This window comes from Astyanax mexicanus, chromosome 12, assembly GCF_023375975.1.
Source record: "Astyanax mexicanus isolate ESR-SI-001 chromosome 12, AstMex3_surface, whole genome shotgun sequence".
In the NCBI taxonomy this organism is placed as follows: domain Eukaryota; kingdom Metazoa; phylum Chordata; class Actinopteri; order Characiformes; family Acestrorhamphidae; genus Astyanax; species Astyanax mexicanus.
In genome coordinates, this window is record NC_064419.1 from 7,571,510 (window position 1) to 7,596,233 (window position 24,724).

The 24,724-nt window shown below is 39.5% G+C and overlaps 1 protein-coding gene across 2 annotated transcripts in view; it reads right to left on the reverse strand.

Annotated features, from left to right (window-relative positions):
- Positions 1–408: 408 nt before the first annotated feature.
- The window catches only part of sema6bb (sema domain, transmembrane domain (TM), and cytoplasmic domain, (semaphorin) 6Bb), a 222,662-nt gene continuing 198,346 nt past the window's right edge, over positions 409–24,724 (reverse strand). Inside the window, exon 17 of one of the 2 annotated variants that reach the window (XM_049485718.1) lies at positions 409–685. In XM_049485718.1, the coding sequence (XP_049341675.1) occupies positions 585–685 (101 nt within the window). In that variant the 3' untranslated portion in view covers positions 409–584. Of the gene's footprint in view, positions 686–18,357; positions 21,259–24,724 lie in introns of those variants that run through there. The other variant, XM_049485716.1, reaches the window with a different exon arrangement.

Genomic DNA, 24,724 nt, shown 5'->3' on the forward strand with positions numbered 1-24,724 from the left:
TCCAATTTGTTGTTAAATCAATCAATCAACCTTTATTTAAACTTGTACACTGAGGGTGGTCCTCATTTACAGTGTAGCTGAGGCAATATATAGGGAAAGAACTGCCAAAAAAAAAGAATAAATAAATAATTAAATAAGCATCACAGCATAAGAAAACTAGTAAGAAAATTTAGTAAGAATCATAAAATCAAAGGTAAGAAAGTCAAATGTAATAAAAATGATAAGGATGAAATGAATAAATAAAACTAAGCCCATAAAGGAGTATATATACTTATATATCAGCAGTAACTAAAAACAATAAAAGGGAAAATAAAAGAAAAATAAAAGATAGGTAAAAAGACAGCTAAAAAATATATATTAATATGACAAAAATCAATTATAACAGTGGCAGGCTGTCTGTAGTTGGTAATGCTTGTGTCAGTAACTCAGTCTACATTTCTATTGGTGTTATTATATTGTGTTTATACACATGTATTAATAATGTTATGTGTGTACTGATGTACATATTCCTGTGTTAATGCTGATTTTACTGTTAGTGGTCAGTAACGGCACTTTTCCTGGATTATATCAACTTCTAGGTGAGATCATGAAGAACCCGAGGCAGGGTATCCCAGACAAAAGCCTGTCCGGTGTGTTTTTGGAATTGGAGGCGAGGCGAGGAAAGGTGACCCCAGTGTGAGTTTTCCTGAAAACATTAACATACAAACACATGAGAGAATTAGCATTCATGCACACACTCTTATACACACAGGCACATTAAAGTATTAGTATTCATACACATGCTCTCTCTCTCACACACACACACACGCCACTCCCCGACCACACTAAGGACCACCAGCTGGCGGTCGTATACTTTGTCCGATAAATGACTCAGATGGCCTGATCAATAAAGGAATAGTGCAGGACTGATCATTAAAATATGATGATGATACTGCATATCAGTGTTACTGAAGGACCAGAGAGCATACAGACCAATATTATATATGGACATAAATATTTGGGACACCTGCTCAGTGCTGCTTTTGTTGTAGTAACTGTCTCAGACTTCTAAGATTTGGAAGGCTTGGTTGGTTGGTTAGTAGTTTGGTAGGTTGCTTGGTTGGTTGGTAGGTTGGTTGGTTGGTATATTGGTAGGTTGGTTGGTTGGTAGGTTGGTTGGTTGGTAGGTTTTTGGTAGGTTGCTTGATTGGTTGAGTAGTTGGTTGGCAGGTTGGTAGGTAGGTTGGTAGGTCGCTTGGTAAATTGGTTGGTAGGTTGTTTGGTTGGTTGGTAAGTTTCTTGGTTGGTAGGTTGGTTGGTTGGTAGGTTGGTTGGTAGGTTGGTAGGTTGCTTGGTTGGTTGGTAGGTTCGTAGGTTGCTTGGTAGGTTGGTTGTTTGGTAGGTTGGTTGGTAGATTGGTTGGTAGGTCGGTTGGTTGGTGGGTCGGTTGTTTGGTAGGTCGGTTGGTTGGTTGGTAAGTTGGTTGGTTGGTAAGTTGGTTGGTTGGTAGGTTTGTTGCTAGGTTGGTTGGTAGGTTGGTTGGTAGGTTGCTTGGTTGGTTGGTAGATTGGTTGGTAGGTTGCTTAGTTGGTAGGTTGTTTGGTAGGTTGGTTGGTTGGTAGGTTGGTAGTTTGGTTGGTAGGTTGGTAGTTTGGTAAGTAGGTAAGACACAAAAAATACAAAAGGAGGATAAATAACCCACCTTAACATCCTCAACTTCTCAACTCATCCCATTCAAAAGTACCAAAAGTACCAAGTACCAGCTCCATCATTCCAGAGAACACAGTTCTTCCATTGCTACACAGCTCCATACTGGGGGGCCTTATACCCCTCAAGCCCATGCCTGCCATTATACATGGTGCCAATGGGTACATGTTTGTTTATCTGCTCCAGAAACTCCTATTCTATTTGCAATACTACTGCTCTATCAACTCAATAATAAAACATTCATTAGAATGTATGTCCACAAACATTTGAACAAATAGCATATATCGCATTTCTCTTTTTATCCTTTTTTTTTTGATAATGGATTATCTCTGGCTCTCTCACTCAAAGAACCTCTTTGAAGCTCCTTTATTTTTAACAGAGTATCACGACCACTGCACACCATCATCAGTTCTGGGTAGTAATGGGGTGTGTAATCAGTATAATCAGAGTAATCAGTGTAATCAGTGTGAAAATAGGATATCTTTAAAAATATGTGTAATGCAGACACATTTTTCTTAAGATTAGATTTTTGATTATGGAGACTTTAAATGCATAATTCTCTGCGTAATAGCCCTTTCATGGTGAAAGGTTCCTACCTGAGAAAATTGGGCTTAAGAGTTTTATCTCTATAAACAGCTTCACAAGACCAACAAAAATAAAGACAGAACGGCCCAAAATTAACCAGATAAAGTTACACATTTTATTAACTATTTTATTAACTAATGTAAACTATTTCTGTTATCAGATGACTGATAGCTGAGAGTATACATACCAATACAATATATGGACAAAAGTATTGGGACACCAGCTTATTCATTGTTTCTTGGTATTAAAAAGACTTTATTCTGCATTTGAGAGAGTAATTGTCTCTGTTGTCCAGAAAAGTCTTTCTATTAAAGAGCCACTAAACTCTAATCCATATGTTTTCCATTAACAGCTGAAATGTGTTTCTTTGAAGTAATAAAATATACCAGACCTTTCCTAACCTTTAAAAAAACGGAATACCTTGATTGCTGCTTGATTGTGCTTATTTTGAGTTCAAATGACTTAAAATAAGGTACAAATTCTAAGTAAGAATGATTAAGATAATTATCCCTAAAATAAGCAAAATAATCTAACACTTACAATCTAATGCTTAGTAAGACAAAAAGTCTCATCAGAAAAGAAAATAAGATTAATTGCCTTAAATTTAGAAAATTTCACTTGCTAAGATTTAGTTTTTTTGCAGTGTATACATTTCTTCTTACTGACTTTAGGCTTGATAAAACACTGTGGACCAACACCAGAAGATGACATGACTCTCCAAACCATCACTGATCATCAGTAAATGTTCCTTTTTTTGGAAACCAAGGGACCAGAGTCTGGAGGAAGAGTGGAGAGACACACAGTCCAAACTGCTTGAGGTCTAGTGTGAAGTTTCCACCAATCAGTGATGATTCCTGCATGATAGGCAGCCATTAAGGCACTTTAGAGGGTACAGACTTTTCTGCCAAGGTGCATTGCGGGTGGGGGGCGGTTGCCACCCCTGCCCCTCCCTAGGCTGACAATTCATGACTATTTTATTCCTGTTTTAATCCAACAGCCTTAAAGGTGGCATTCTGGCTGAATCTGCTGATTATATGATTGGCTGTTGGCGCTCAGTGATGTGTTGAACGGTGAGAACACAGTGTTTACAGGAGTTTAGAGGAGTTGAACGGTCTGACAGCAGTGCTGAAATATTTAATGCTGTTCTGTATAAAGTGATTAATCGTTCGCAGGTGAGGGATTACTCTGAAAGCTGCGTATATTCTGGATTTGCTCAGGAGAGCCCTCGAGCATCTGAACAATCAAAACATATAATCCAGAGGTGCTTGTGCTGTTTTATGAGCAGTTTAACATTTACAAGAAGCATGGATAAAATATTCTCAAACGTAAATGTGTCAGTAATAAATTTCAGATGTTTCTTCAGGTGTTTCTCTGAAATCTTACATTCGCGTGATAAACAAACAAAGGTATGCTTGTTAAACAGAATTTTAGTGAGATATAGGGAGTGTAGTGAAAGTCATTGGCAGTCCTAAGTCCACAGTTCTAAATACAGGTCTACCTTTATAAAGGGTTTATGAATGGTTTATAAAAAAGTTTATTAATGGTTATTAATTAGGTTGCAAATACTTTAAAACCTATTAATAAGCAGTAAAAAATGGCAACAGTGAGCTGATATATACTGTCAAACCTCAGATCTTTTTTTTTAGATACTGATATTACTTTGTGTTTTCCATCCATCAGCATTATATCTGTCATATTAATATATTTCTAAGCATGTTTAACTATTTACCATAAATTAAATGACTAAATTGCCACTGTTGCTTTTTTAATTGATGTGTTTAAACTGCTTATCAATGGTTTTTAAGGCATTTACAACCTAATCAATATAAAGGAATTATCTAATTTATAAACCATTTATAAACACTTTATAAAGGTGGTCTTATTTAAAAGTGGTACCAGAAACCAGACAGAAATCAGACACAGCAGTGCTGCTGGCGTTTTTAAACATTTCGTTCACAGTGGATCAACACCAGCAGATGACATGTCTCCTTATCCAAACCATCACTGATTGGTGGAAACTTCACACTAGACCTCGAGCAGCTTGAACTGTGTGTCTCTCCACTCTTCCTCAAGACTCTGATCCCTTGATTTACTTTAAATAAAATGCTTTTTTTTTACTGATGATCAGTGATGGTTTGGATAAAGAGTCATGTCATCTGCTGGTGTTGATCCACTGTGTTTTATTATCAAGTCCAAAGTCAGTGCAGTTTTGTTTTTCCGGAAAATCTTACAGCAATTCATGCTTCCCTCTGCTACTGACAACTTTTATGAAGATGCGGATTTCATTTTCTAGCAGGAATTGGTACACTGCCCACACTGCTAATTCTAATTTTCTGAGACACTGATTGTTGGGTTTTCGTTGGCTGTAAGCCATAATAAAAGTAAAAGTAAAAGAAATAAACGCTTAACATAGATCACTCTGTATATAATATATATAATACAACTGAATTACTGAAATAAAGTAACTTTTCAATGATATTCTAATATAGAATTGCACTATATTGAATCTTAACTTCTAAAGCATGATATTGCCAAGGTCCTGCCAATAGACAGCCCTACTGTAAACAGAAAAAAACATGCTGTATATTACTGTAAATACATGGATTTCGAACTGGAATATCAAAGTCAATAAGATCTTAAAGATCAGACGTCTCAATTATCGTCTTACATGACAATGAAACCATACACCAAGTTTATATGTCCCACCTAAGATCATATTCACATTACAAGCCTTGCTCAGGTCTGATTCAGATCTTTTTGATGAGTCTTGATGGTTCTCATTTGTGTGTGTGTGTGTACTTTAGGTGACCCATATCTGTCATCACTGTCATCACACCTCTGTCTGGAATGGAACTACGTGAACACATTTCCAAGATCAGCAGCTTTATATGCATCCTGAATGTCAGCAAACGCCAAAAGCCATATTTGCAGGGATAACAGTGATGCAGTAAGTATAATAATAATGAGCGAAAAATAGATATAAAAGAGTCAGATGACCAGGTACTGCTGGGCATTGGCGTAGGAATATCAGAAAGAGGTGGATTTGTCCTCCCCAAAAATGATACCTCAGAAAACACAGAAATTGATTTAAAATAAACTTTTATTTTGAAAGCGTGCCGAAATCTGCACCCTCTCGGGAAAGGCTGCAGGTGACGTTTCATTTTCCTTATTTCATAAAAGTCAGCATAGCTTAAAACAGTATTTTGGGTATTTAGATTTTTTCTAAGTAAAGTTAAATCCAAGAAGACGTGGGTGCACGCTCCCGAGAGGGGGTGCTTTTCCTGGCAGGGGTGCTGAACTCGTAAGAATCGCTTTCAGTAGACCAAATTTAAGTTTTTTTTATTTAAAGAGTGAAGTAAATGTAAATATACAACAGAATTGATGCCAATACATAATAATGTTGTTGTTATATTATTTTAAATATTAGGTGATAACTGATTTATATACACATGACTTTTTTTGTCATATGTATATAATTTCAGACATTTCACGCATAATTGTTTCTAACAACAGTAAATGTAATGTGGAGTAACATGTTTAGGTTGTAAAGTCACTTTTGGTTGGATTTAACTAGTTATAAACAGAAGTACAGAAAAAAAATGTATTTTGGGATTTTTTTGGGATTAACTGTAATTCTACAAAAGTGAATATAGGTATACTAATTTTAAACATTGATATCAGCTTCTCATGATGTTATAGTCATAAAAATGATCAGAAGAATATGATCACATTCTTAAAATCTCATTATTACTGCTGTTTAATTGATTGACAACACTATTCTAAACACATTTCGCAGAAAAATGCCCTTAATTATGATAAAATATAAAATATAACACATAACGCTTCTTTAAATATCCCACTAATGCTCAGGATTCACACTTCACACTGAATGCTGCTGCAGTATCTTAATGCAAAGGTCGCTTTATTCACAGTTCCTATTCAAACACTGTTAATTAGTTTCTGCCACCCGCGCCCCAATAATGAACCATCTTTCAAGGCCACTTAGATCTTTTCCTCTCACTGAGTCGATTTAAAATCCAGGTCAGCTGTGCTCTCAGCGTTTATACACACACAGCAGGGAGAGGTGAGGAGTTAACTGCCTGATTATATTCTGCTGTACACCTGTCTGACGCCTGTGCATTCATTCTGCTTCTACACTCAGTGTATGTTCACAATGCCTTTAAAAGTACATTTTATACACGCTCATTCACTGTTTCTTATGAAATCAAGGGTATAGAAAAGAGTTTTATGGCGTCACATCAATGTCAAAAGTCGGGGGCGCAAAAATACCAGGTGAAAAAAATTAACCGGAGTGTTTTAACATTTTGTGTGTGTAAACTAACTTGTCGTGAGCACAAATGTGAAACTATTGAGCTAAAAAAATGGAATCGTGTGCGCGCTGAAGAAAATGTTGCTCTCCAGCTGTAACACGGAAGAGGCAGGACGCGATTGCAAGTCAGTTTTATTTTTTGACATAACAAAAAACAAACCAAAAACTGAGACAAAGAAAATAAACAAACACTTAAAGACTATAAAACAAAAGACAAATTAGGTCTTTAGAAGCAAAGAATATAACACTAAAAAAACAACAAACCAGAACTGTAGACCAAAACAGCAAACACACGGGACGGGGTCAAACAAAAAGCACGACACAGAACAAAGGAGCACATGGGGTATTTATACACAGGCACACACTAGGGACACCTGTGGATGTAATGAGCAGGGCAGAGTTACAAATAAGACAGGAGGGGTTACAGATGACAAGGCAGGGCTAAGGTGGAGACAAGACCAAAACACAACAGTAGAACATGGCTGGGAAACATGACAGGTAAACAAAAGCTGCAGCAGTTTGTGCTCAACTGAGTGTTTTGGGCTCGAGTTTTGAAAGGGGTGGTTTTGACAGTTTGGGGGCGGAGTCAGGGTCACCTCCCTCAGCGAATGCTATTGGCTGATATCTCCAGGGTTCGTGACGGAGCGCCTACCTCCGCGAGCCGGAGGAAGGCGAGGACAGAAGGACAGCAGGAGGGTTAGCTAACTGGCTATGCTAACATCCAAACAACCCGATCTCCGGCGCGACCCACTCCGTCTGCCCGGGTTTAGTGCCATCCTCCGACAGTTGTTAGTAGGCGGTCCGTCACGAACCCTGGAGATATCAACCAATAGCGTTCGCTGAAGGAGGTGACCCTGACTCCGCCCCCAAACTGTCGAAACCACCCCTTTTAAAACTCGAGCGCAAAGCACAAACTGCTGCAGCAGGTAATTCACACAGCACGCGAGGAAAAAAAACACTCGAGAGGAGAAAAATGAAGCTCGAGAGCAACATTTTCTTCAGCTGGCACACCATTCACTTTTTTTTTGCTCGCTTGTTTCACATTTGTGCTCACGAGAAGTTAATTTGCAGACTTAAAATGTTAATGTTCATATTAGTTGTACTACCTGTATTAATTCAGTGGCTCCAAATCAAACATCTGTCCAAATGTAATGAAAGCAATCCGAGATGTTTACATGTTTTTTTTAAGGGTCTCTGAGTGCGAGTCTGATGCTCCAATTTAAAAATGCCAATTTTGAAGCCTCCCTGTCGACAGCCCCCTTTTCCTAAGTCCCCCTTTCCTAAATGTCTGCTCTAATGATGTGATGGCGATGACATTTCTGAATCGCTCGTGGTGAAACTGGTTAAGAATTAATAATCCCCTCAAAAATGTCACCAAATGAGTGCCTAATGAAGAGTAATCCAGATCTCAATCAGATCTCATTTAGAAGAAGAAAAAAAACAAGTTTTAGAAGTTATTAGTGTTTCAGTTCTGTGAAAAAGTCATAAATACGAATGTGTTTCAATCCAAATCACTATTAAATACTTTATTTCAAGGTCAAAAAATGAAGCTTCCATTTGTTCCAGAAAACCCATTTCCAGTGTTTCTGTAGAAATCTATCCAAGATTAAAAGCATAGCACCTCATCTGTTAAACATGGTGGTGGGTGTATTAGCTGATCTCTCAGACGGCACTACATCAAGAAACATCATTCAACAAGAGTTAATAGAACCACATGGGCAAGAGATTTCTTTGGTAAACCTTTGTCAAGCAATAATGAAGACTTTTATTATTCATGTCGAGAAGCGATGTTTATGTCTCTGGTCTCTGAAGCACCAGAGATGGACCATTTCATAGTGGAAATGTGCACAAAAATGAACAAATATTTTTTAATTGCTAGATTTTAGTGCTTCCCTGTTTGGCACACCACCGAATCCGTTAAGCATGGTGGAGGGGGTGCTCTAAAATCTATAGAGCATTTTTTTTCTTAGAAGTCAGAGCCTTTTCTCATATTTTTACCACCTTTAATGACCTCCAAGCACATTAAAGTTCATAGAAATTCACATTCCACAATATCTGGGATGGTTAATATCTTGTTTTGAGACCAGCAGCAAATTATTTTTATCCACTTACCCATTGCCACATGATTCACATGAGCCCAGGAGCAGATATGGGCCACGTCCGCCTCAGATTGGGGACCAAGCACCTGCCAAAAGCACCAAGCACCTGCCTCAACTGAGCCTAATCCGGACCAGAAGCAGACCACGAGGTGTGGTCCAAATCCGGAACCATCTGCCTGCTTTTCACTGTAGGAGCTTATTAATCATCTCCACATCCTTTCAGATCCACTGCGCTGGGTCTTCTTCCCACAGTGAAAGGATGGAGCAAATGGACAGGTGGATGTTTTTAGATCTGAAGAGATCCTGGAGATTTGTTTATCTCTTGTTTATCTCATCTCTTTGTCAAAGATGAATGTTGGTGGTGTAGCAGGTCTACCAATCTCTACTTGAAAAATAATGTATTTTAACTAGGGCTATCCAGAGGTGGAAAGTAATGAATTACATTTACTCACATTACTGTAATTGAGTAGATTTTATGTGTAATTTGTCATTTTTAAAGTAGTTTTTAAAATAGGTAATTTTACTTTTACTCAAGTACATTTTGACACAAGTAATTTACTTCGCTACATTGGAAAACTCCCAATTACTGAGTAAAAAATAAAATGCTGGGAAATTAACTGAATTAAAAAAAATAAAAAATTGAATACATATATGACCATAACTTTTTAACAGTAAAAAATATGGATATGGATCATAGAAACCTATGCCACTTGTTTTTTTATGTTTTATGGGTTGGTCTGAACAAAAACTGCCTGAAAGATAAAAATTATTATGTGGAATAATAGTTCATTAAAAACAATTTAATTTATGATTTGTTTTTACTTTTTTACATCAAATAATTAAAAGTAACTATGTAACTTTTACTCAAAGTACATTTTAAATTGAGTACTTTTTTTACTTTTACTCGAGTAGATTTTTAGATGGGTACTTTCACTTTTACTTGAGTAGAATTTTAGCAAAGTAAAGGTACTTTTACTTACCTACAAATTTTCTGTACTTTTTCTGGACTCATTTTCTTTATGTATTATCACCCAAGATACACCAACATTTATCACAAGAAAACTAAAATATTTCAGCAGTGTTAATAGCTCTATCTGGTGTCCTCATTAGCCATTGCTGGACGTGTGTTACTCTGCACATTTCATAATATCTGTGTTATATCGAGTCCAGAGTCCCAGAAAATCTTACAGCACTTCATGCTTCCCTCTGCTGACAACTTTTATGAAGATGCAGATTTCATTTTCCAGCAGGACTTGGTACACTGCCCACACTGCTTACCAAAAGTACCAATTGGTCTTATATAATATTCTAATTTTCTGATACACTGATTTTTGGGTTTCCATTGACTGTATATCATAATGATCAACAAAAAAAAAGACATAAATGCTTAGTCCAGACTGTCTTATTATAAAAAAAACTGCTATTAAAATCAACTTCTTTTATTCAAATGTGGAGATATATATAAACACAAATGTAATTTTCCAAATGAGACTTTTTAAACAGTGAGGGATGAAAGAAAGACTGATAAAAAAAAACAGAGAAAGAGAAAGAGAGAGAGTTGATGTGGTTTATTAGAGTAAGAAAAGTCAACAGCACACAGTCTCCATGCTTTACTGACAGTCAACCAACTTTAACTACAAGAGTGTCTATCATCTTTACCACTGTTCTCCTTCCCTTCTGTATGTGTGTATATATATGTGTGTATGTGTGTGTGTATATATAAGTGTGTGTGTGTGTGTGTGTATTTGTGTGTGTGTGTATGAGTTCTCACTGTACTATTTAGTGTGTGGCTGGTTTCAGGAGCATGCATGTGACTGTCTGATTGATGGAGAGTGTAAAGGGCACTCCTAGCGCCCCCTAGTGTGCACCGCGGGGAGTGCACCGACATCGACTGGATGTGTTCATGCAGATAGTCCACTTAAATTACATTTAAGCACTGACGTAATGGACACTTGGGGGGGGGGGGGGGGGGGGTTGACCTGGGGCGGGGGGGGGGGGCATGACCTTGAATGACCCCGTTCTGGTGCACACTTTGTTAAATAAAGAAGAAAAGATGACTCTTTTTTTATCTTTTCTTCGTTCGTTTTTTTGTTTTTTTTTTTAAATGAGAAAATCTGAATCTGCTTGTTTTTTGTTGTTGTTTTTTTTTCTTTTTCTTTTTCGAAGACTGAATTAAAATGAAAATTCCAAAAATCATTGCTTATTCAACAAATCTGGAACAAAATACTGAGACTCGGTTCACAGTATCGCATCATCATCATCATCATCATCTTCATCACCACCATCCTCATCCTTGTTGTCTTTGTCATTGTCAATGTCATAGAAATGCACACACCAAAGAAATCAAAAATAGAGTCAAAAATCACTTGAACATTAAAATTCGGGAACCCAAGCTAAAACAATTATCACAGAAAACAAACGAACAAACAAACCAACAAATAATATTTATATAAAAAAAGAGATCAGTGCTGGCTAATATGTTCTCTACAACTTTACAAAATGCAAATAAATCCCTCTTTTGTGCTTTTATTCACAGATGTGTGTTTGCTGGGTGAAAAATAAGCCGCTCTCCTCGCGGGCGTTCCTTGTTTTCCCTTCCATTTTGGTTTGCGCTCTTTTCCAGAGTGGCCCATTAGTTCTGCCTGGTTATGTCTCGAGGGGGGTGGGATGAAATGGGGAAGAGAGGGGGGGAAGATTAACTCTCCTGGATTTCAAAGAAACAGAAGGAAAACAAGAAAAAGGAAATAAAAAGGAGAAAAAACAGCAGCGGCGTAGCCTCAGGCCGTTCGGACACTGTATTCACAAACAGGCCTTTAATTAGAGGCAGCAGAATGAGGGCCCTTGTGAAATGTGTGCTCCGGACAGGGCGGCTTTTGTTGGAGATAGGGGCCGTATTTAACAGCTCCGCGGACCCCCATTTACTGCTCCACTGGCTGGAACTACTTAAAGAAACATTAAAACTCAAGTCCTCTCTCTCTTTGTTTGCTTTGGAGTAAATTGACCCGGTTTTAGACGCTGCTGCTGTCCTGAAGATTCAGTGCCCGAGTCTGCGGGAGCTTTAGCCCCGGCTGGAGCTCTGCGGCTAATCGTCTACAGCAGGGGTCCTCAAACTACGGCCCGCGGGCCGCATACGGCCCCCTGCGCTCATTTGACCGGCCCCTTTAGCTCCAACAGCAGTACCTGCTCCCTGGCCCCTCACGCAAGCAGCATTAGCTATATGGGGGAAAAAAACAGTAAAAAAAATGACAATTGGCCATCGAGTGTCTCCGTAGACAGATGAAAAAAAACAGAAGGCTATTTCCCACGGTAATCAGACAACATACTACCACTCGCTCTGTGCTGTTCGCATGAGCTCTGAGACTCACATCTGACGGAATGTCGAGGAAAAGAAAAATCGACTCTGAGTGCAGGGTATTTAATCAACAGTGGACCTCTGACTACCTTTTTGTGCAATGTAAAGAAAAGGCTGTTTGTCTCATATGCCAGGAGTCAGTCGCCGTGTTTAAGGAATACAACCTGCGCCGCCATTATGAATCGCGCCATAAAGACAAGTTCGGCTGTCTGACGGGGCAGGTGAGGACAGACAAAATAGCAAAACTGAAACATGTGTTGGAGACTCAGCAAAATTCTTTTATAAAGCAAAAACACCTAAATATATAATCAGTTCGAGCTAGCTTTCAAGTGGCCAAGCTAATAGCTAGCAGTGGAAAGCCGTTCACCGACGGAGAGTTTGTAAAACAGTGCCTGACGGCGGTTGTCAAGGAGGCGGACCTGTTCAGCGCGGTGAGTCTATCCGCACCCACAGTTACACGGAGAGTAGAAGAAATGGGCGACAATTTGCACCTTCAACTGCAAACTCAGACAAAAAGACTTTGCTCCTTTTCACTGGCTCTTGACAAAAGCAACGTATGCGTGACACGGCGCAACTGTTGATTTTCATCCGCGGAACTAATGATAAGTTCGAAGTCACAGAGGAGCTTGCTGGACTACAAAGCATCAAGGGAACGACAACAGGAGAGGACATCTACAGGAAAGTTCACCAAACGGTGGCGGATTTAGATCTGGACTGGGCTAAATTAGTGAGTGTTACCACGGATGGTGCGCTTTGAAGTAAAACTGGGTCTCCTCCTTAAACATGTGAAGGAGAAAAATTTCTGCCATTTTCCCACTACACAGAGTAACAAACATGGAACCTGACATTGACAGTCTTGTCAGCCAGAAGCAGGCTCACAGTTCACATTAACTTATGGAAAAGCACTGTATGAGGTAGGATAATGGAAATTATTACTTAATAAATCATTAAAATGTCTGCATTGTGAATTACACATATAGCATATATTATGCAACCAGTATCACATGATAAATAGTTTTTAATGTTTATTTTTAGTCCGGCCCCCCAGAAGACTGAAGAACAGTGAGCTGGCCCTTTAGTTTAAAAGTTTGAGGACCCCTGGTCTACAGTGTATTTAATATATATGTATGTGTTCAGTGGTATAAAAAATTGGGGCACCCCTGATAATAATTTCATTTTCCAGCAGGACTTGGCACAATGCCCAAACTGCTAAAAGTACCAATTGGTCTCAAATATTATTGAAATTTTCTGAGACTAAATCACTCTGTGTTTAATACATCTTTATAATAAATGAGTTTCACATTTTAAACTGAATTACTGAAATAAAGTAACTTTTCAATTATTTTCTAACTTTTAAAATGCACTAGTATATGTATTAAATCAAACACAGTTTTAGTGATTCAATCAGATTCTATAAATGGGTCATTATCAATATGATGTGATTTTTGTGTCACAGCATAGTGTGTGGCTGGTGGGTGTTTGCCATGTCCACAGTCTTGTCTGGTTAACCTGGTTCATTATTATTTTGTGGTTAGAAATGGTGATTTTTAACATCCCATCAGAACCAAGCCACTTGCTGCATGCTCAGTGATTAATATTATTAATTTAAGCTTAATTAAATTAAATAAAGATTAATCTGTCCACATTGCTGTGGTAAAATACCCAACACCATGTCATTTTCCAAAAAATATATAGTTTCTAAGTTTGGGTGTAGACTGAAGTCTTATAAATATAATAAATAGGCAAAAGAATTTTAAATCTTAAGTGATGTTTTTTAGATGTTGGGTTTTTGTTTTCAGTTTTTGATAATGACAGTTTTTTTTTTATAGCATAGAGACCCCAAATCTGGAGACTGAATCCAGTTTCCAGTCCTAGACTTCCATTCCTGGAGCCCATGGTGCCCAATGAATTACATTATATTAATCAAATTGGTGAAGAACATTAAAGTATTAAGAAGACTCTTCACTCTGACACATCTCTTAACCATTCAGATTGGATACCACGGCAACCACTTGGTAACATCTGAGCTACTATCTGGGATACCGTAGCAACTGCCTAGCAACCACCTAGCAACCATCATGGAAATCAACTGAAATACCACACAAACCACCTTCTAATACAATGACACACTCTGAGCAAGCCCTTAACTGAGCAAGCACTAGATAACACCATAACATCCACCTGGGATAGCATAGCTACCTGTGGGAACAGCATTAGCTGTGCAACAGTTTTCACTTCTACTATGTCTACTCCTACTACTATTAAAAATCTACTTAAGAACATTCAAAGTTTTATTATAAACATTATTTAATTTTACTTTTATTTATGGTGTATCTCCTTTTCTTTAGACTTGTGTATATTTGGTTTAGAACTGGTGCTAATTTTAAATGTAATTCTAAGATTTTAAATGCTCGGTTTCCCAAAAGCATCTTAGCATTAAGAACATCTTAACTTGGAGAGAGAGAGAGGGAGCTCAATGTGAAGCTCGCTCGACCATCTAAGAATCTTCTAAGAGTGCTAAGAACCTATTGGGAAACCCACCGGACCGTTTTTGCCTTTTTTTCTGTATAGACAGATCCTGTAGAGGGTTTGGAATTGGTTTGGAAGACACCAGGAAACTAACTGCTGCTGTGTTTCTGAATGACTTTCCCAGACAATCCTACTTCCACAGCGGAGACGTGGCTCGCGTGACCCCGCGGACGTGGGGGTTAATCACATTATCACGTGCACTGCAGCCGAACTCGGCCTTGGCTGGGATGCAGCCTCTTCGCTCGCTGTGGTGTCCGAGCTCTTTTGCCCCGGGATCTGCTGGCAGGCTTTAATGCAATTGCATCACGATACAGAGAGAGAGAGAGAAAGAGAGAGAGAGAGAGAGAGAGAGAGAGAGGATGTGTGTCTCTGAGGATCTCCTGTTGGTCCCATCACCACATTAAAAGCTGAAATGTACTCGGCCTAATCAAGCATGTCACGCCTAGTGGCACAGCAATGGAGAGAGAGATAAAGAGAGAGAGAGAGAGAGAGAGAGAGAGAGAGAGAGCATAGTCTAAACAAAGCACAGGCTAATCAGCCCTCCTTCCATCACTGTGAAGTGTACCACTTTAAAATAAGGCTCCTTTATAAGGGGTTTATAAATGGTTTATAAAAGAGTTTATTAATGGTTGTAAATAAAGTTGTAAATAAATAAAAAAAACATTAATAAGGACTTAATAAACATTAATAGAAAGAACAACAGTGTCGATTACTTTTTTAAGATATGTAATAAAATAATATAACTCGGTTTAGTCATTTAAGATGTTATTATAGTTAAACAAATAAAGTTATTAAGAAAAATGTTAATGATGCTGATGAATAAGACAAAGTGAGATAAGAATCGAATAAGGTCTGAGGTTTAACAGTAAAAACGAATTTGGAGTTTCTATTTGGTACACAGCAGGCCACTGTTGCTCTTTCTATTGATGTGTTGTAACTGCTTATTAATGGTTTATAACCTAATTAATAACCATTTATAAACCCTTTATAAAGGAGTCATATTTTAAAGCAGATATTTGTATATCTGATATACATTATATGGACAAAAGTATTGGGATACATCTCTTAATTACTTAATTTATGGATTCCATTCAGTCCCATAGAGCTGACTGATTCCAGTGTGATACTGTAACAGCATGGCGCCACTGCGACAAATCAGCTGGTGAAACGTCTTCCCATCTCCTAGATATTCCACCCTCAGTAGTGGAAGCATTTAGAAATCGCAGCAACTTAGCCAAGTGTCTTGCCATGTAAAGTTAAAAGGCGAGGTAAAAGACTAGGTAAAGTTACAGAGTTGGGTGTCCGACCAAGTAAAGTTACAGAGCAGAGTGCCCGACCATGTAAAGTTAAAGAGTGGCGTGTCTAACCATGTAAGGTAACAGAGTGGGGTGTCCGATGAAGGAAAGATAAAGAGCGGGGTTTCAGATCTCGTAAAGTTACAGATTTGCGTGTACAACCAAGTAAATTTACAAAGCGGAGTGTCAGATCTCGTAAAGTTAAAAAGCCGAGTGTCCAACCACATAAAGTTACAAAGCGAGGTAAAAGACTAGTTAAAGTTATAGAGCGGAGTGTCCGACCACGTAAAGTTACAAATCGAAGTGTCAGATCAAGTAAAGTTAAAAAGCAGAGTGTCCGACCACGTAAAGTTACAAATCGAAGTGTCAGATCAAGTAAAGTTAAAAAGCAGAGTGTCCGACCACGTAAAGTTACAAAGTGCGGTAAAAGACTAGGTAAAGTTACAGAGCGGGGTGTCCGACCACGTAAAGTTACAAAGTGCGGTAAAAGACTATGTAAAGTGTGGTGTCTGACCAAGTAAAGTTACAGATCGGGGTGTCTGACCAAGTAAAGTTACAGAGCGTGCTATCCAACCAAGTAAATTTACAGAGCATGGTGTCTGACCAAGTAAAGTTACAGAGCGGGGTGTCTGACCAAGTAAAGTTACAGAGCGTGGTATCCAACCAAGTAAAGTTACAGAGCGTGGTATCCAACCAAGTAAAGTTATAGAGCGTGGTATCCAACCAAGTAAAGTTACAGAGCGTGGTATCCAACCAAGTAAAGTTACAGAGCGTGGTATCCAACCAAGTAAAGTTATAGAGCGTGGTATCCAACCAAGTAAAGTTATAGAGCGTGGTATCCAACCAAGTAAAGTTACAGAGCGTGGTATCCAACCAAGTAAAGTTACAGAGCGTGGTATCTGACCCAGTAAAGTTACAGAGCGGGGTGTCTGACCCAGTAAAGTTACAGAGCGGGGTGTCTGACCAAGTAAAGTTACAGAGCGTGGTATCCAACCAAGTAAAGTTACAGAGCGTGGTATCTGACCCAGTAAAGTTACAGAGCGGGGTGTCTGACCAAGTAAAGTTACAGAGCGTGGTATCCAACCAAGTAAATTTACAGAGCGGGGTGTCTGACCAAGTAAAGTTACAGAGCGGGGTGTCTGACCAAGTAAAGTTACAGAGCGGGGTGTCTGACCAAGTAAAGTTACAGAGTGTGGTGTCCAACCAAGTAAAGTTACAGAGCGGGGTGTCTGACCAAGTAAAGTTACAGAGTGTGGTGTCCAACCAAGTAAAGTTACAGAGCGGGGTGTCTGACCAAGTAAAGTTACAGAGCGTTTACAAAGCGATGCATCCACCCATTAAAAAATTTCAGAGCGAACCATCCAACCACTTTAAAATTACATAGTGTGGTGTTCGACCACGTAAAGTTACAGATTAGGTAAAGTTAAAGAGCAGGTGGTCAGAGTGCCGAGGAACATGGTGCTAAAAAGTGTACAAAGCTCTGCAGATCAATAACTGCAGAATTCCACACCTTCGGTTAGAACTGGAAAGGGGGACTGACTTCACACTAATGTGGAGTGGTAATGATGGTAAACGGTGGCTTCTGGCTAGAACTGTCCATGCAAACAGAGAGTGACCGCATATCCCACAGTGCAGAGTTCTTTAGCATATACATGTATTCATTTATATATATCCATACTGGGTAATGTCTCAGACTTCCTAGAATGGTTTATTGCTTACAGTTCATTACAGTTTTTACTACACCCCACCCCAACCCTAACAACACTACTCTGTGGATCCTGCATCTTTTTGAGGACACCTCCTCCCCCCCAACCCCCCCCTGACGCTGCAGTAGATGATGCCGGAGATGAATATAGGGAGTGACGGTAACACAAGACTGGCCCCTGCATTAACTTCACTGATTCGATCTCATCTGACAGTCTGCACAAATAGCACTCTCTCTCTATCTTTCTTTTTTTCTCTCTCTCTCGTTCTCTCATTCCCCAGCCTCAGCACAACACTGAGGTCACAAATGGCCAAATAAACCGAACTGTGAATCCTCCAGGAGCGGTACTGCCCTCTGTGGGTCATCTGGGTCATTATTCCCAGCAGAGTGTCAGAGAGGGCATGAGATGGCTTGAATAAAAAACTGGAAGAAAGAGAGAGTGATCGAAAGAGACAGGGCGAGAGAGACGGATATAAAGCAGTGCTCCGTGTCTTCCTGACCCCTGAAACAAACAAACATTTAGGGGAAAGAGAAGCTGAGGTGCACAACGCTCCACACTGGCGTCTAGACATCCTTCAGTGCAGCCTGTACTATTTTTACACCAGGGCCAACCTCATCCGTGTCCCAATCTGATCTAAATGACCTGATACTGACTTTCTGATTGCTCTATGAACATATATTTGTCTCTAATCCATGTTCAGACACTTCATTTTTTTGTTTAAAGCCACATGATTTAGAAAAAGTGGTGTTAGCATTAGGAAAAACAAGCTTCCAGGTAGTTGCTAGGCTTTTACTACAGGGTAAACAGGATGAAAAATAGATGTTTATCATAGGTGGTTGCTATGGTACTCCAGGTGGTTGCTATGTTTACTATGGCTCAGATGTATTTTTACCTACCTAGACCAACTTAGCACAGCTAATTCAAAAACTTTTAAAGAAACCACAGGTCAAGGGGCTGTGTCAAAAGTGTTAGCTTTTTTAAACCCTTATATTCAGTGAGTGGTCCATTCCTAGCAGTAACAGCATTCTGGAAGTCATTCTGCCTTGTTTTCCATCCGTCATGCTAATTGAATACTTGCTTTTAAAATGAATTGAATAGGAGAATACTGCAGAAGGCTCCTTAGATGCATGTAACCCCTTTGCAAGTACATATGGACCTCCTGCCCTAACATCTAAGATCCAAAGATCCAGGACTCGCGCAGCAGTCATCTGGCCCCTCATTGATATTCCCCTGAACCAGGCCAGTGGCAGGATTTCTGTGAAGGCCTGACTCTTTAACGGCTGTTTGTTTGGGATGGGCCAGTCTGGCTGGTCGGCACAAAGAGCCTCAGTGTCCCCGAGCCTCGTCCAAACGCAATTCCCCAGCGGCGGAGGGACAGACAGACAGAGCGAGCGGAGAGATAGAGAGCTAAAGCCAAGCTCACATTTCACTCCGCAGAAAGAGGGAGGTCAAATCGGGCAGGCCAGGAAGTAAGAAAGAGAGAGTGGGAGAAAGAAGAGAAAGAGAGAGGGAGAGGGAGGTCAGGTCAACGAGGCAGAAAGAACGAGAGAGGGAGAGAGCGATAGAGAGAGGAAAAGACAGACTCTCACAAAAGCCCTCAGTGTTTCTAGCCAGCAGCAAACACACATCAGAAACATTTATGCTGGGTTTCACAGGCACAAACCGAACAAGTCCACCCCGCAGTGAATATTATTACTATCGTTATTAATATTATTATTTCTAAATATTCCCAGTGTCCCATGTCCCACAATCAAGGTTCCTGGGTTCAGGTTCCAGGGTGCAGGTCCCAGTGCGGATTCCCTGCCGTCTGGAGCAGTCTCCAGCCTTCTGCTGCCGCAATAGCAATCCCATCGATTCCTCAATAGTTGGCAAAGCCTCCATTGCTTCCATTCACCCACCGACAGTCTGATAGAAAAAGCACAAAAGTCTTTAGACCTCGAAGACGAGTCGCATGGCAGTTGTCTTTGATTGCTTCCTAACACAGGAAAAAAGGGGGTTGTAGAAGAGAAGGGGGAAGGGAAAGAGTCAGTTGACATCAGATCAGGCTCATAGAGTATCTCCAGTGTGGGTAGACTCCTTGACTCCTCTTTGTCTTCACATCACGTCCATTAGCTTTATCTAGACTTGCCTGGGATTACGTGACGGCTCCGTGCCCTCGGGCGCTCACTTGCTATATCAGAAGTACGTATACAAACACACACGGGCGCATGTAGCTTGTACACAGGTGTCTGCTGACCACAGTAAAACGAATAAAAAAACAAACAAACAAGAAATAACAGAGGGCAAGGAAAAAGCCATCACGTCCACTCTGAGCGCGAGTCAGCTGAGAGAGGCTTTCCGACGCAAATGCTACTGTTTGTTCGCTGGACGCTCACCTACCAGTTCACAGTATACCGATTATTTATTTATTAATTGATTTATTTATATCCTGGTTCCTGAAGAGGTGCTTGAAGAGCGCTTGCAGTCACTTGACCAGTTGCCAGTCAGGAGGCAGCAGAGGCCACCAGCCAGAGTACTAAGTGCTAAAGATCATTGGAGGGAAACTTTGGGCAATGCAAGTTCCACTCTACGTACACTCTGTCTTATACTCTCAGTGCTGGACCTTCTTAGTTGTAATCCCATTGGTGAAGGAAGGAGACTTTCAGAGACACCGGATGGCAGTGAGAGAGTTTGGGCAAAGTGGGAAGTCACGGCAGGAAAGCGATGTCTAAACTTGAGTCAGCGGGAGTCCAAGGGACAAAATCAAGGCTTCACTGTCCATTGGCAGTGCGCTCGCTTGAAGTCTTGCCCAAGTTGTAGTGGCTGTAGTCCTGCATCTCGTTGTGCCCCCTGTTGGAATGGAGGGAGGGCCGCACCAAAGATGCATTGGTACGTGGTTGTACTGGATAAGGGTGGTGATGGTGGTGTCCAGTCGGTGTGCCATTGTTGCTGTTATAGTTGAACCCATTGTGGGACCAGCGTGGAGGTTCCCCATAATCTGACTGTGTTGTGGGTGCCGAGACCACCCTCCTACGATCGGGTGATTCTTGAGGCGTGGCCGGGCGATAGTCTCCGGCGGAGTTACGGGTCACTGGAGCGGAAGGTCGGCCGCTTTGCTCTCTCTGGATGGGAGGGTGAGACAGTATCAGATAGCGTTGCCTCTCAGCATGTGGGGCCACGTCACCCGGATCTTCTTGTCGGCCTCCATTGCTGCCCTGGAGGTAATCAGAGCTCAGGTACAAAACGGCGGTGTTAGCCGGGCCAGTCTGGGTGATGAAGGTCTGGCTCTGGTCCCAGTCCGAGTCTGGGAGGTGGACATTGGGCGTAGGTCGTTTCTGCTGCAGTGGGGTCTGCTCTGGAGTGGGCAGTCCCGGGTCCATCTCGCCAGATTTGGGCCAGCCATTGGTGAAGAGGTTTTCAACCTGCGAGTGAGGTCTTTCACTGATCCGTGTCACGCTAATCACAGAACCGCTGCGCCTGTGTCCCAGCATGTTCTGCTCTTTTTCACATTTGCGGCGGCCTCCAGGGCCGGACCCTCCTCCTCTGGAGCGCTGCCGGTGCTTGACGGTCATGATCCAGCAGACCATAAGGCCTGAGAGGGCTGCCCCGGTGGAGAACGCAGAGACTGCAGACAGAACCAGCAGGTTGACGGAAACCAGGCCGTCGGGCTCCTCTATGTAACTCTCCTGAAGGAGACCTGAGGACACACAAACAGAAAAATACACAAAACTCATTAAACAAGAAAAAATAAGCACAGCCACAGCAAACTGAGCGTCGTTAAACGGAACCATAGCCAACCGAGAGCCGTAACTCTGACTTTACCTTCTTTTTATCATCCTCGACAAGGCTGAGTCATTTATATCTCAGTAGGAGAGATGGAATGCACCATCGAGAAGCTACGCCATTGGTGGAGGGGCTAATTATGCTCATTAGCTAAAGTGTACAGTAATTTTAATAGCTGTAATAACTGTCTTCCTGATTGAAAGGATCTCTGTGCCTTGCCTCCTCTTGCCTCGCAACATTAACTCTCCTGTGGAAAAAGTCTGCTGTGGAAAAGCGGCCAAATTCTAGACTTTATTTATAAGTGGAACAAAATGTCCTGTTTGTTATGAACAGGTAAAGGCCAGGGGGATAGATTAGAGAGGTTTGGACTTACAGTAAAAGCTGTAAAGAGTTATTTTTAGATATTGGAGAAGTAACCACTGAATTATTAATGAGAAACTTAAAAAAAAACTATATTGCCTAATGTTTTGCAGTTTTTAACTGTATTTGACTGTGATGTATGTGTCTGCATTTCGACACATTGTTTTGTTAAATTACAGACAAACCTTTTCACAATGAGACAATTTTTCTTTTTTAGTTTTAACAAAGAAAACCTTTTATTTTATTTTATTTAATATTAAAACCAATGAATAATGTCTTTAAAAAATCTATTCTTGTTCATTTAAAGTGATTTTCCGAAAACGAAAGAAAAATTTGAAAGACAAAACAAAAATAAGCTAAATTAAGTGGGAAAAGCCTTTATAGAAATAAAAACTACAAAGCGTTGAGAATCTCTGAATTGTTATTGAAATATCTGAAATGACAAAAAAATGACACTCCTGCTATTGAAAAAAAAAAGTTTTATTTTCTTGTATAATTTTGTAGTATTAACCCTTTCAGACCCTTTGTCAATTACAATGGACATCGTAAAGTTTTTTTTGTTGTTTTTGCACAGAACAATGAATAATACCTGTTGTTCATTAGAATCAATAATAAACCAGCCAATGAAACAGTAGCTTAGCCCCGCCCACTGCATTAGACAAATAAAAATCAGCTCTTAAGTTATTAGAGCATGTCAGCACTACAGAACAAATGAGGCAATGTGACATAAGCTCATTATTACTAATTCTTTGTGATTCAGAAGACTTTTTTATCATGTTATGGAATAAAAGTTTTAGTTAATTGGATACATTTTTATGCAGATTTTATATTAGGATAGTAGTGCCTTAATTGTGTTCATTACAGACAGAAAACTGCATTCTTATATTTTTCCATCACTAAAACATAATTCAGGTCTAAAAGGGTTAAAGTACAGTGATTGACTCTTGATATATGTCTGCATAACAAAATTTTTTGAAATATTACAGACATTTTTTTTTCACATTTTAAGGTTATTTTCCTTACAATTACAAACATATCTTAAAACTGTAAAAAAAGCAGATAATTTAAGTAATTTATGTATTGGAATTGAACCATTGCAACAAAATAGTTTATTATTATTATAATTATAATTTCCAGTGGAAAAAATAGAGCATAAAACAACTGTAGTGGACAGTGATTGGAAGCACACAGTAGTTAGGTGTTTCTTATAAAGTGGCCAATCAATGGAAGTGCAGAGTAGATAGATACTTTAAATAAAGTGGCCAGTGAGTTCAAGCACAAGGTAGTTGTAAGGGTTTCCAATAAAGTGGCCAGTGATTGGAAGCACAAGATATTTGGGTGTTTCTAATTAAGTACACGCTAGAATGTGCTTTTAATAAAGTGGCCAAAACTCATATAAAGCACAGTTTTTATTATTTGAAAATCATATAACCCAATAAAAAAAAAAAAAACGGTAATACTTTCTTTGAATGTCATCTCTATAAGACTCTATAAACATACTCATAACACATTATAATGCATTCATAAGGCATTATAAACATGGCTATACATATTTATAAAAAATTATAATTCATTATAGCCATGCTTATTATGCATCATGAACTGTGATTATAATGCATTAATAGCTGTGTTTATAACATGTTATGTATCAATACCAAGAAAGTCCCAGCTTGCAGACTTTATCATGACTAAAAAAGCTTTCAACTTATAAACACACCCTCAATAATCCTATAAATATATTTTAACCACTTGTAAACTATTCTTGTCTTGAATATACTATTACTTATAGTCAATTATAAGGTATTATAACAGGTCTTTGTGCGCTCTAAGTAAAGTGCCAGACTTTCATCATAGGACTAGATTATTAATGATAGAGATATACTACTTTAACATATATATTATAAGCACAACTTATAATGTATTATGATCACAGGTCATAATGCTTAACAAACATGGCTATAATGGGTTATGCATTTTTATAAACATTTATAGCCATGTCTATAATGCCTTATGAATGCATTATAATATGTTATGAATGTGGTTCATAACATAGCGTCTAATAAAGATGACATTCATAGAAAGTGTTACCAAAAAAACATGCATACTTCTCATTTTAAGGTAAATATATGTATGAAAATATTGTAAAATTTACTGGGAAAAGTCTTTAAAGATCTTGGATGGGAAACACTGAAATATTTATGAGAGTAAGAATCCTGAATTAGTTACACAGTTATCAGTACAGTGCATCTCTGTAGCTCAGGAACTGGAGATGCCTATCAACAGAACGAGGAAGGAGTGCAGGAGAGGGAGAGTTTTGGCTTCTTTTAGCTGTAAATTAAAAACATCTTGCCAATATATTTTCCAGGTCGAGTCAGAGCAAGAAGGAGAGATAAACAGAGGAGGTCAGCTCTCCGCATGGTGCCCGGCCTGCGGGCCGACCCCAAAGATGTTCATTAAATTAAAAAAACGTTAAAAACAGTAGAAAATAAATCTACGCTCTCAGTAAATAGATAAACGTCACCAGCGCAAGCCTTTTCCCAGCAAAGACCATTACAGCCAGCGTTACGGAACGCACACGGCCTCAAAAAACAAACACTCTTTTATTGTCTGGCAAAACCCCTTTTAATGGAGACGAATGGCAGCAATTACACTCAGGTAAAACCAGCCGGCTGCCGCTTAGCTCGAGCTTTCAGCAGATTTATTCACAGACATTAACTGAAGAGGGAAGGAAGCCATCTAAATAAATGAATATCACAGATTATATCAGTTACTAATGGAGGACTAACAGCGTACCAGAGCTTTACTGTACAGAATGTGCAGCAATAAACAATAAACAATAAACTACAGCTCAAAATATAACAACACACACCTGATATACTGCAGCTATGCTACAGTAAAAACTGTCCACTTTAGAAGGAACTTTTGCCTTCGTGCTTCCACACACTGACTGGCCACTTTATTAGAAACACCTACTCGAATTACCTTGTGCTTCCACACACTGGCCACTTTATTAGAAACAC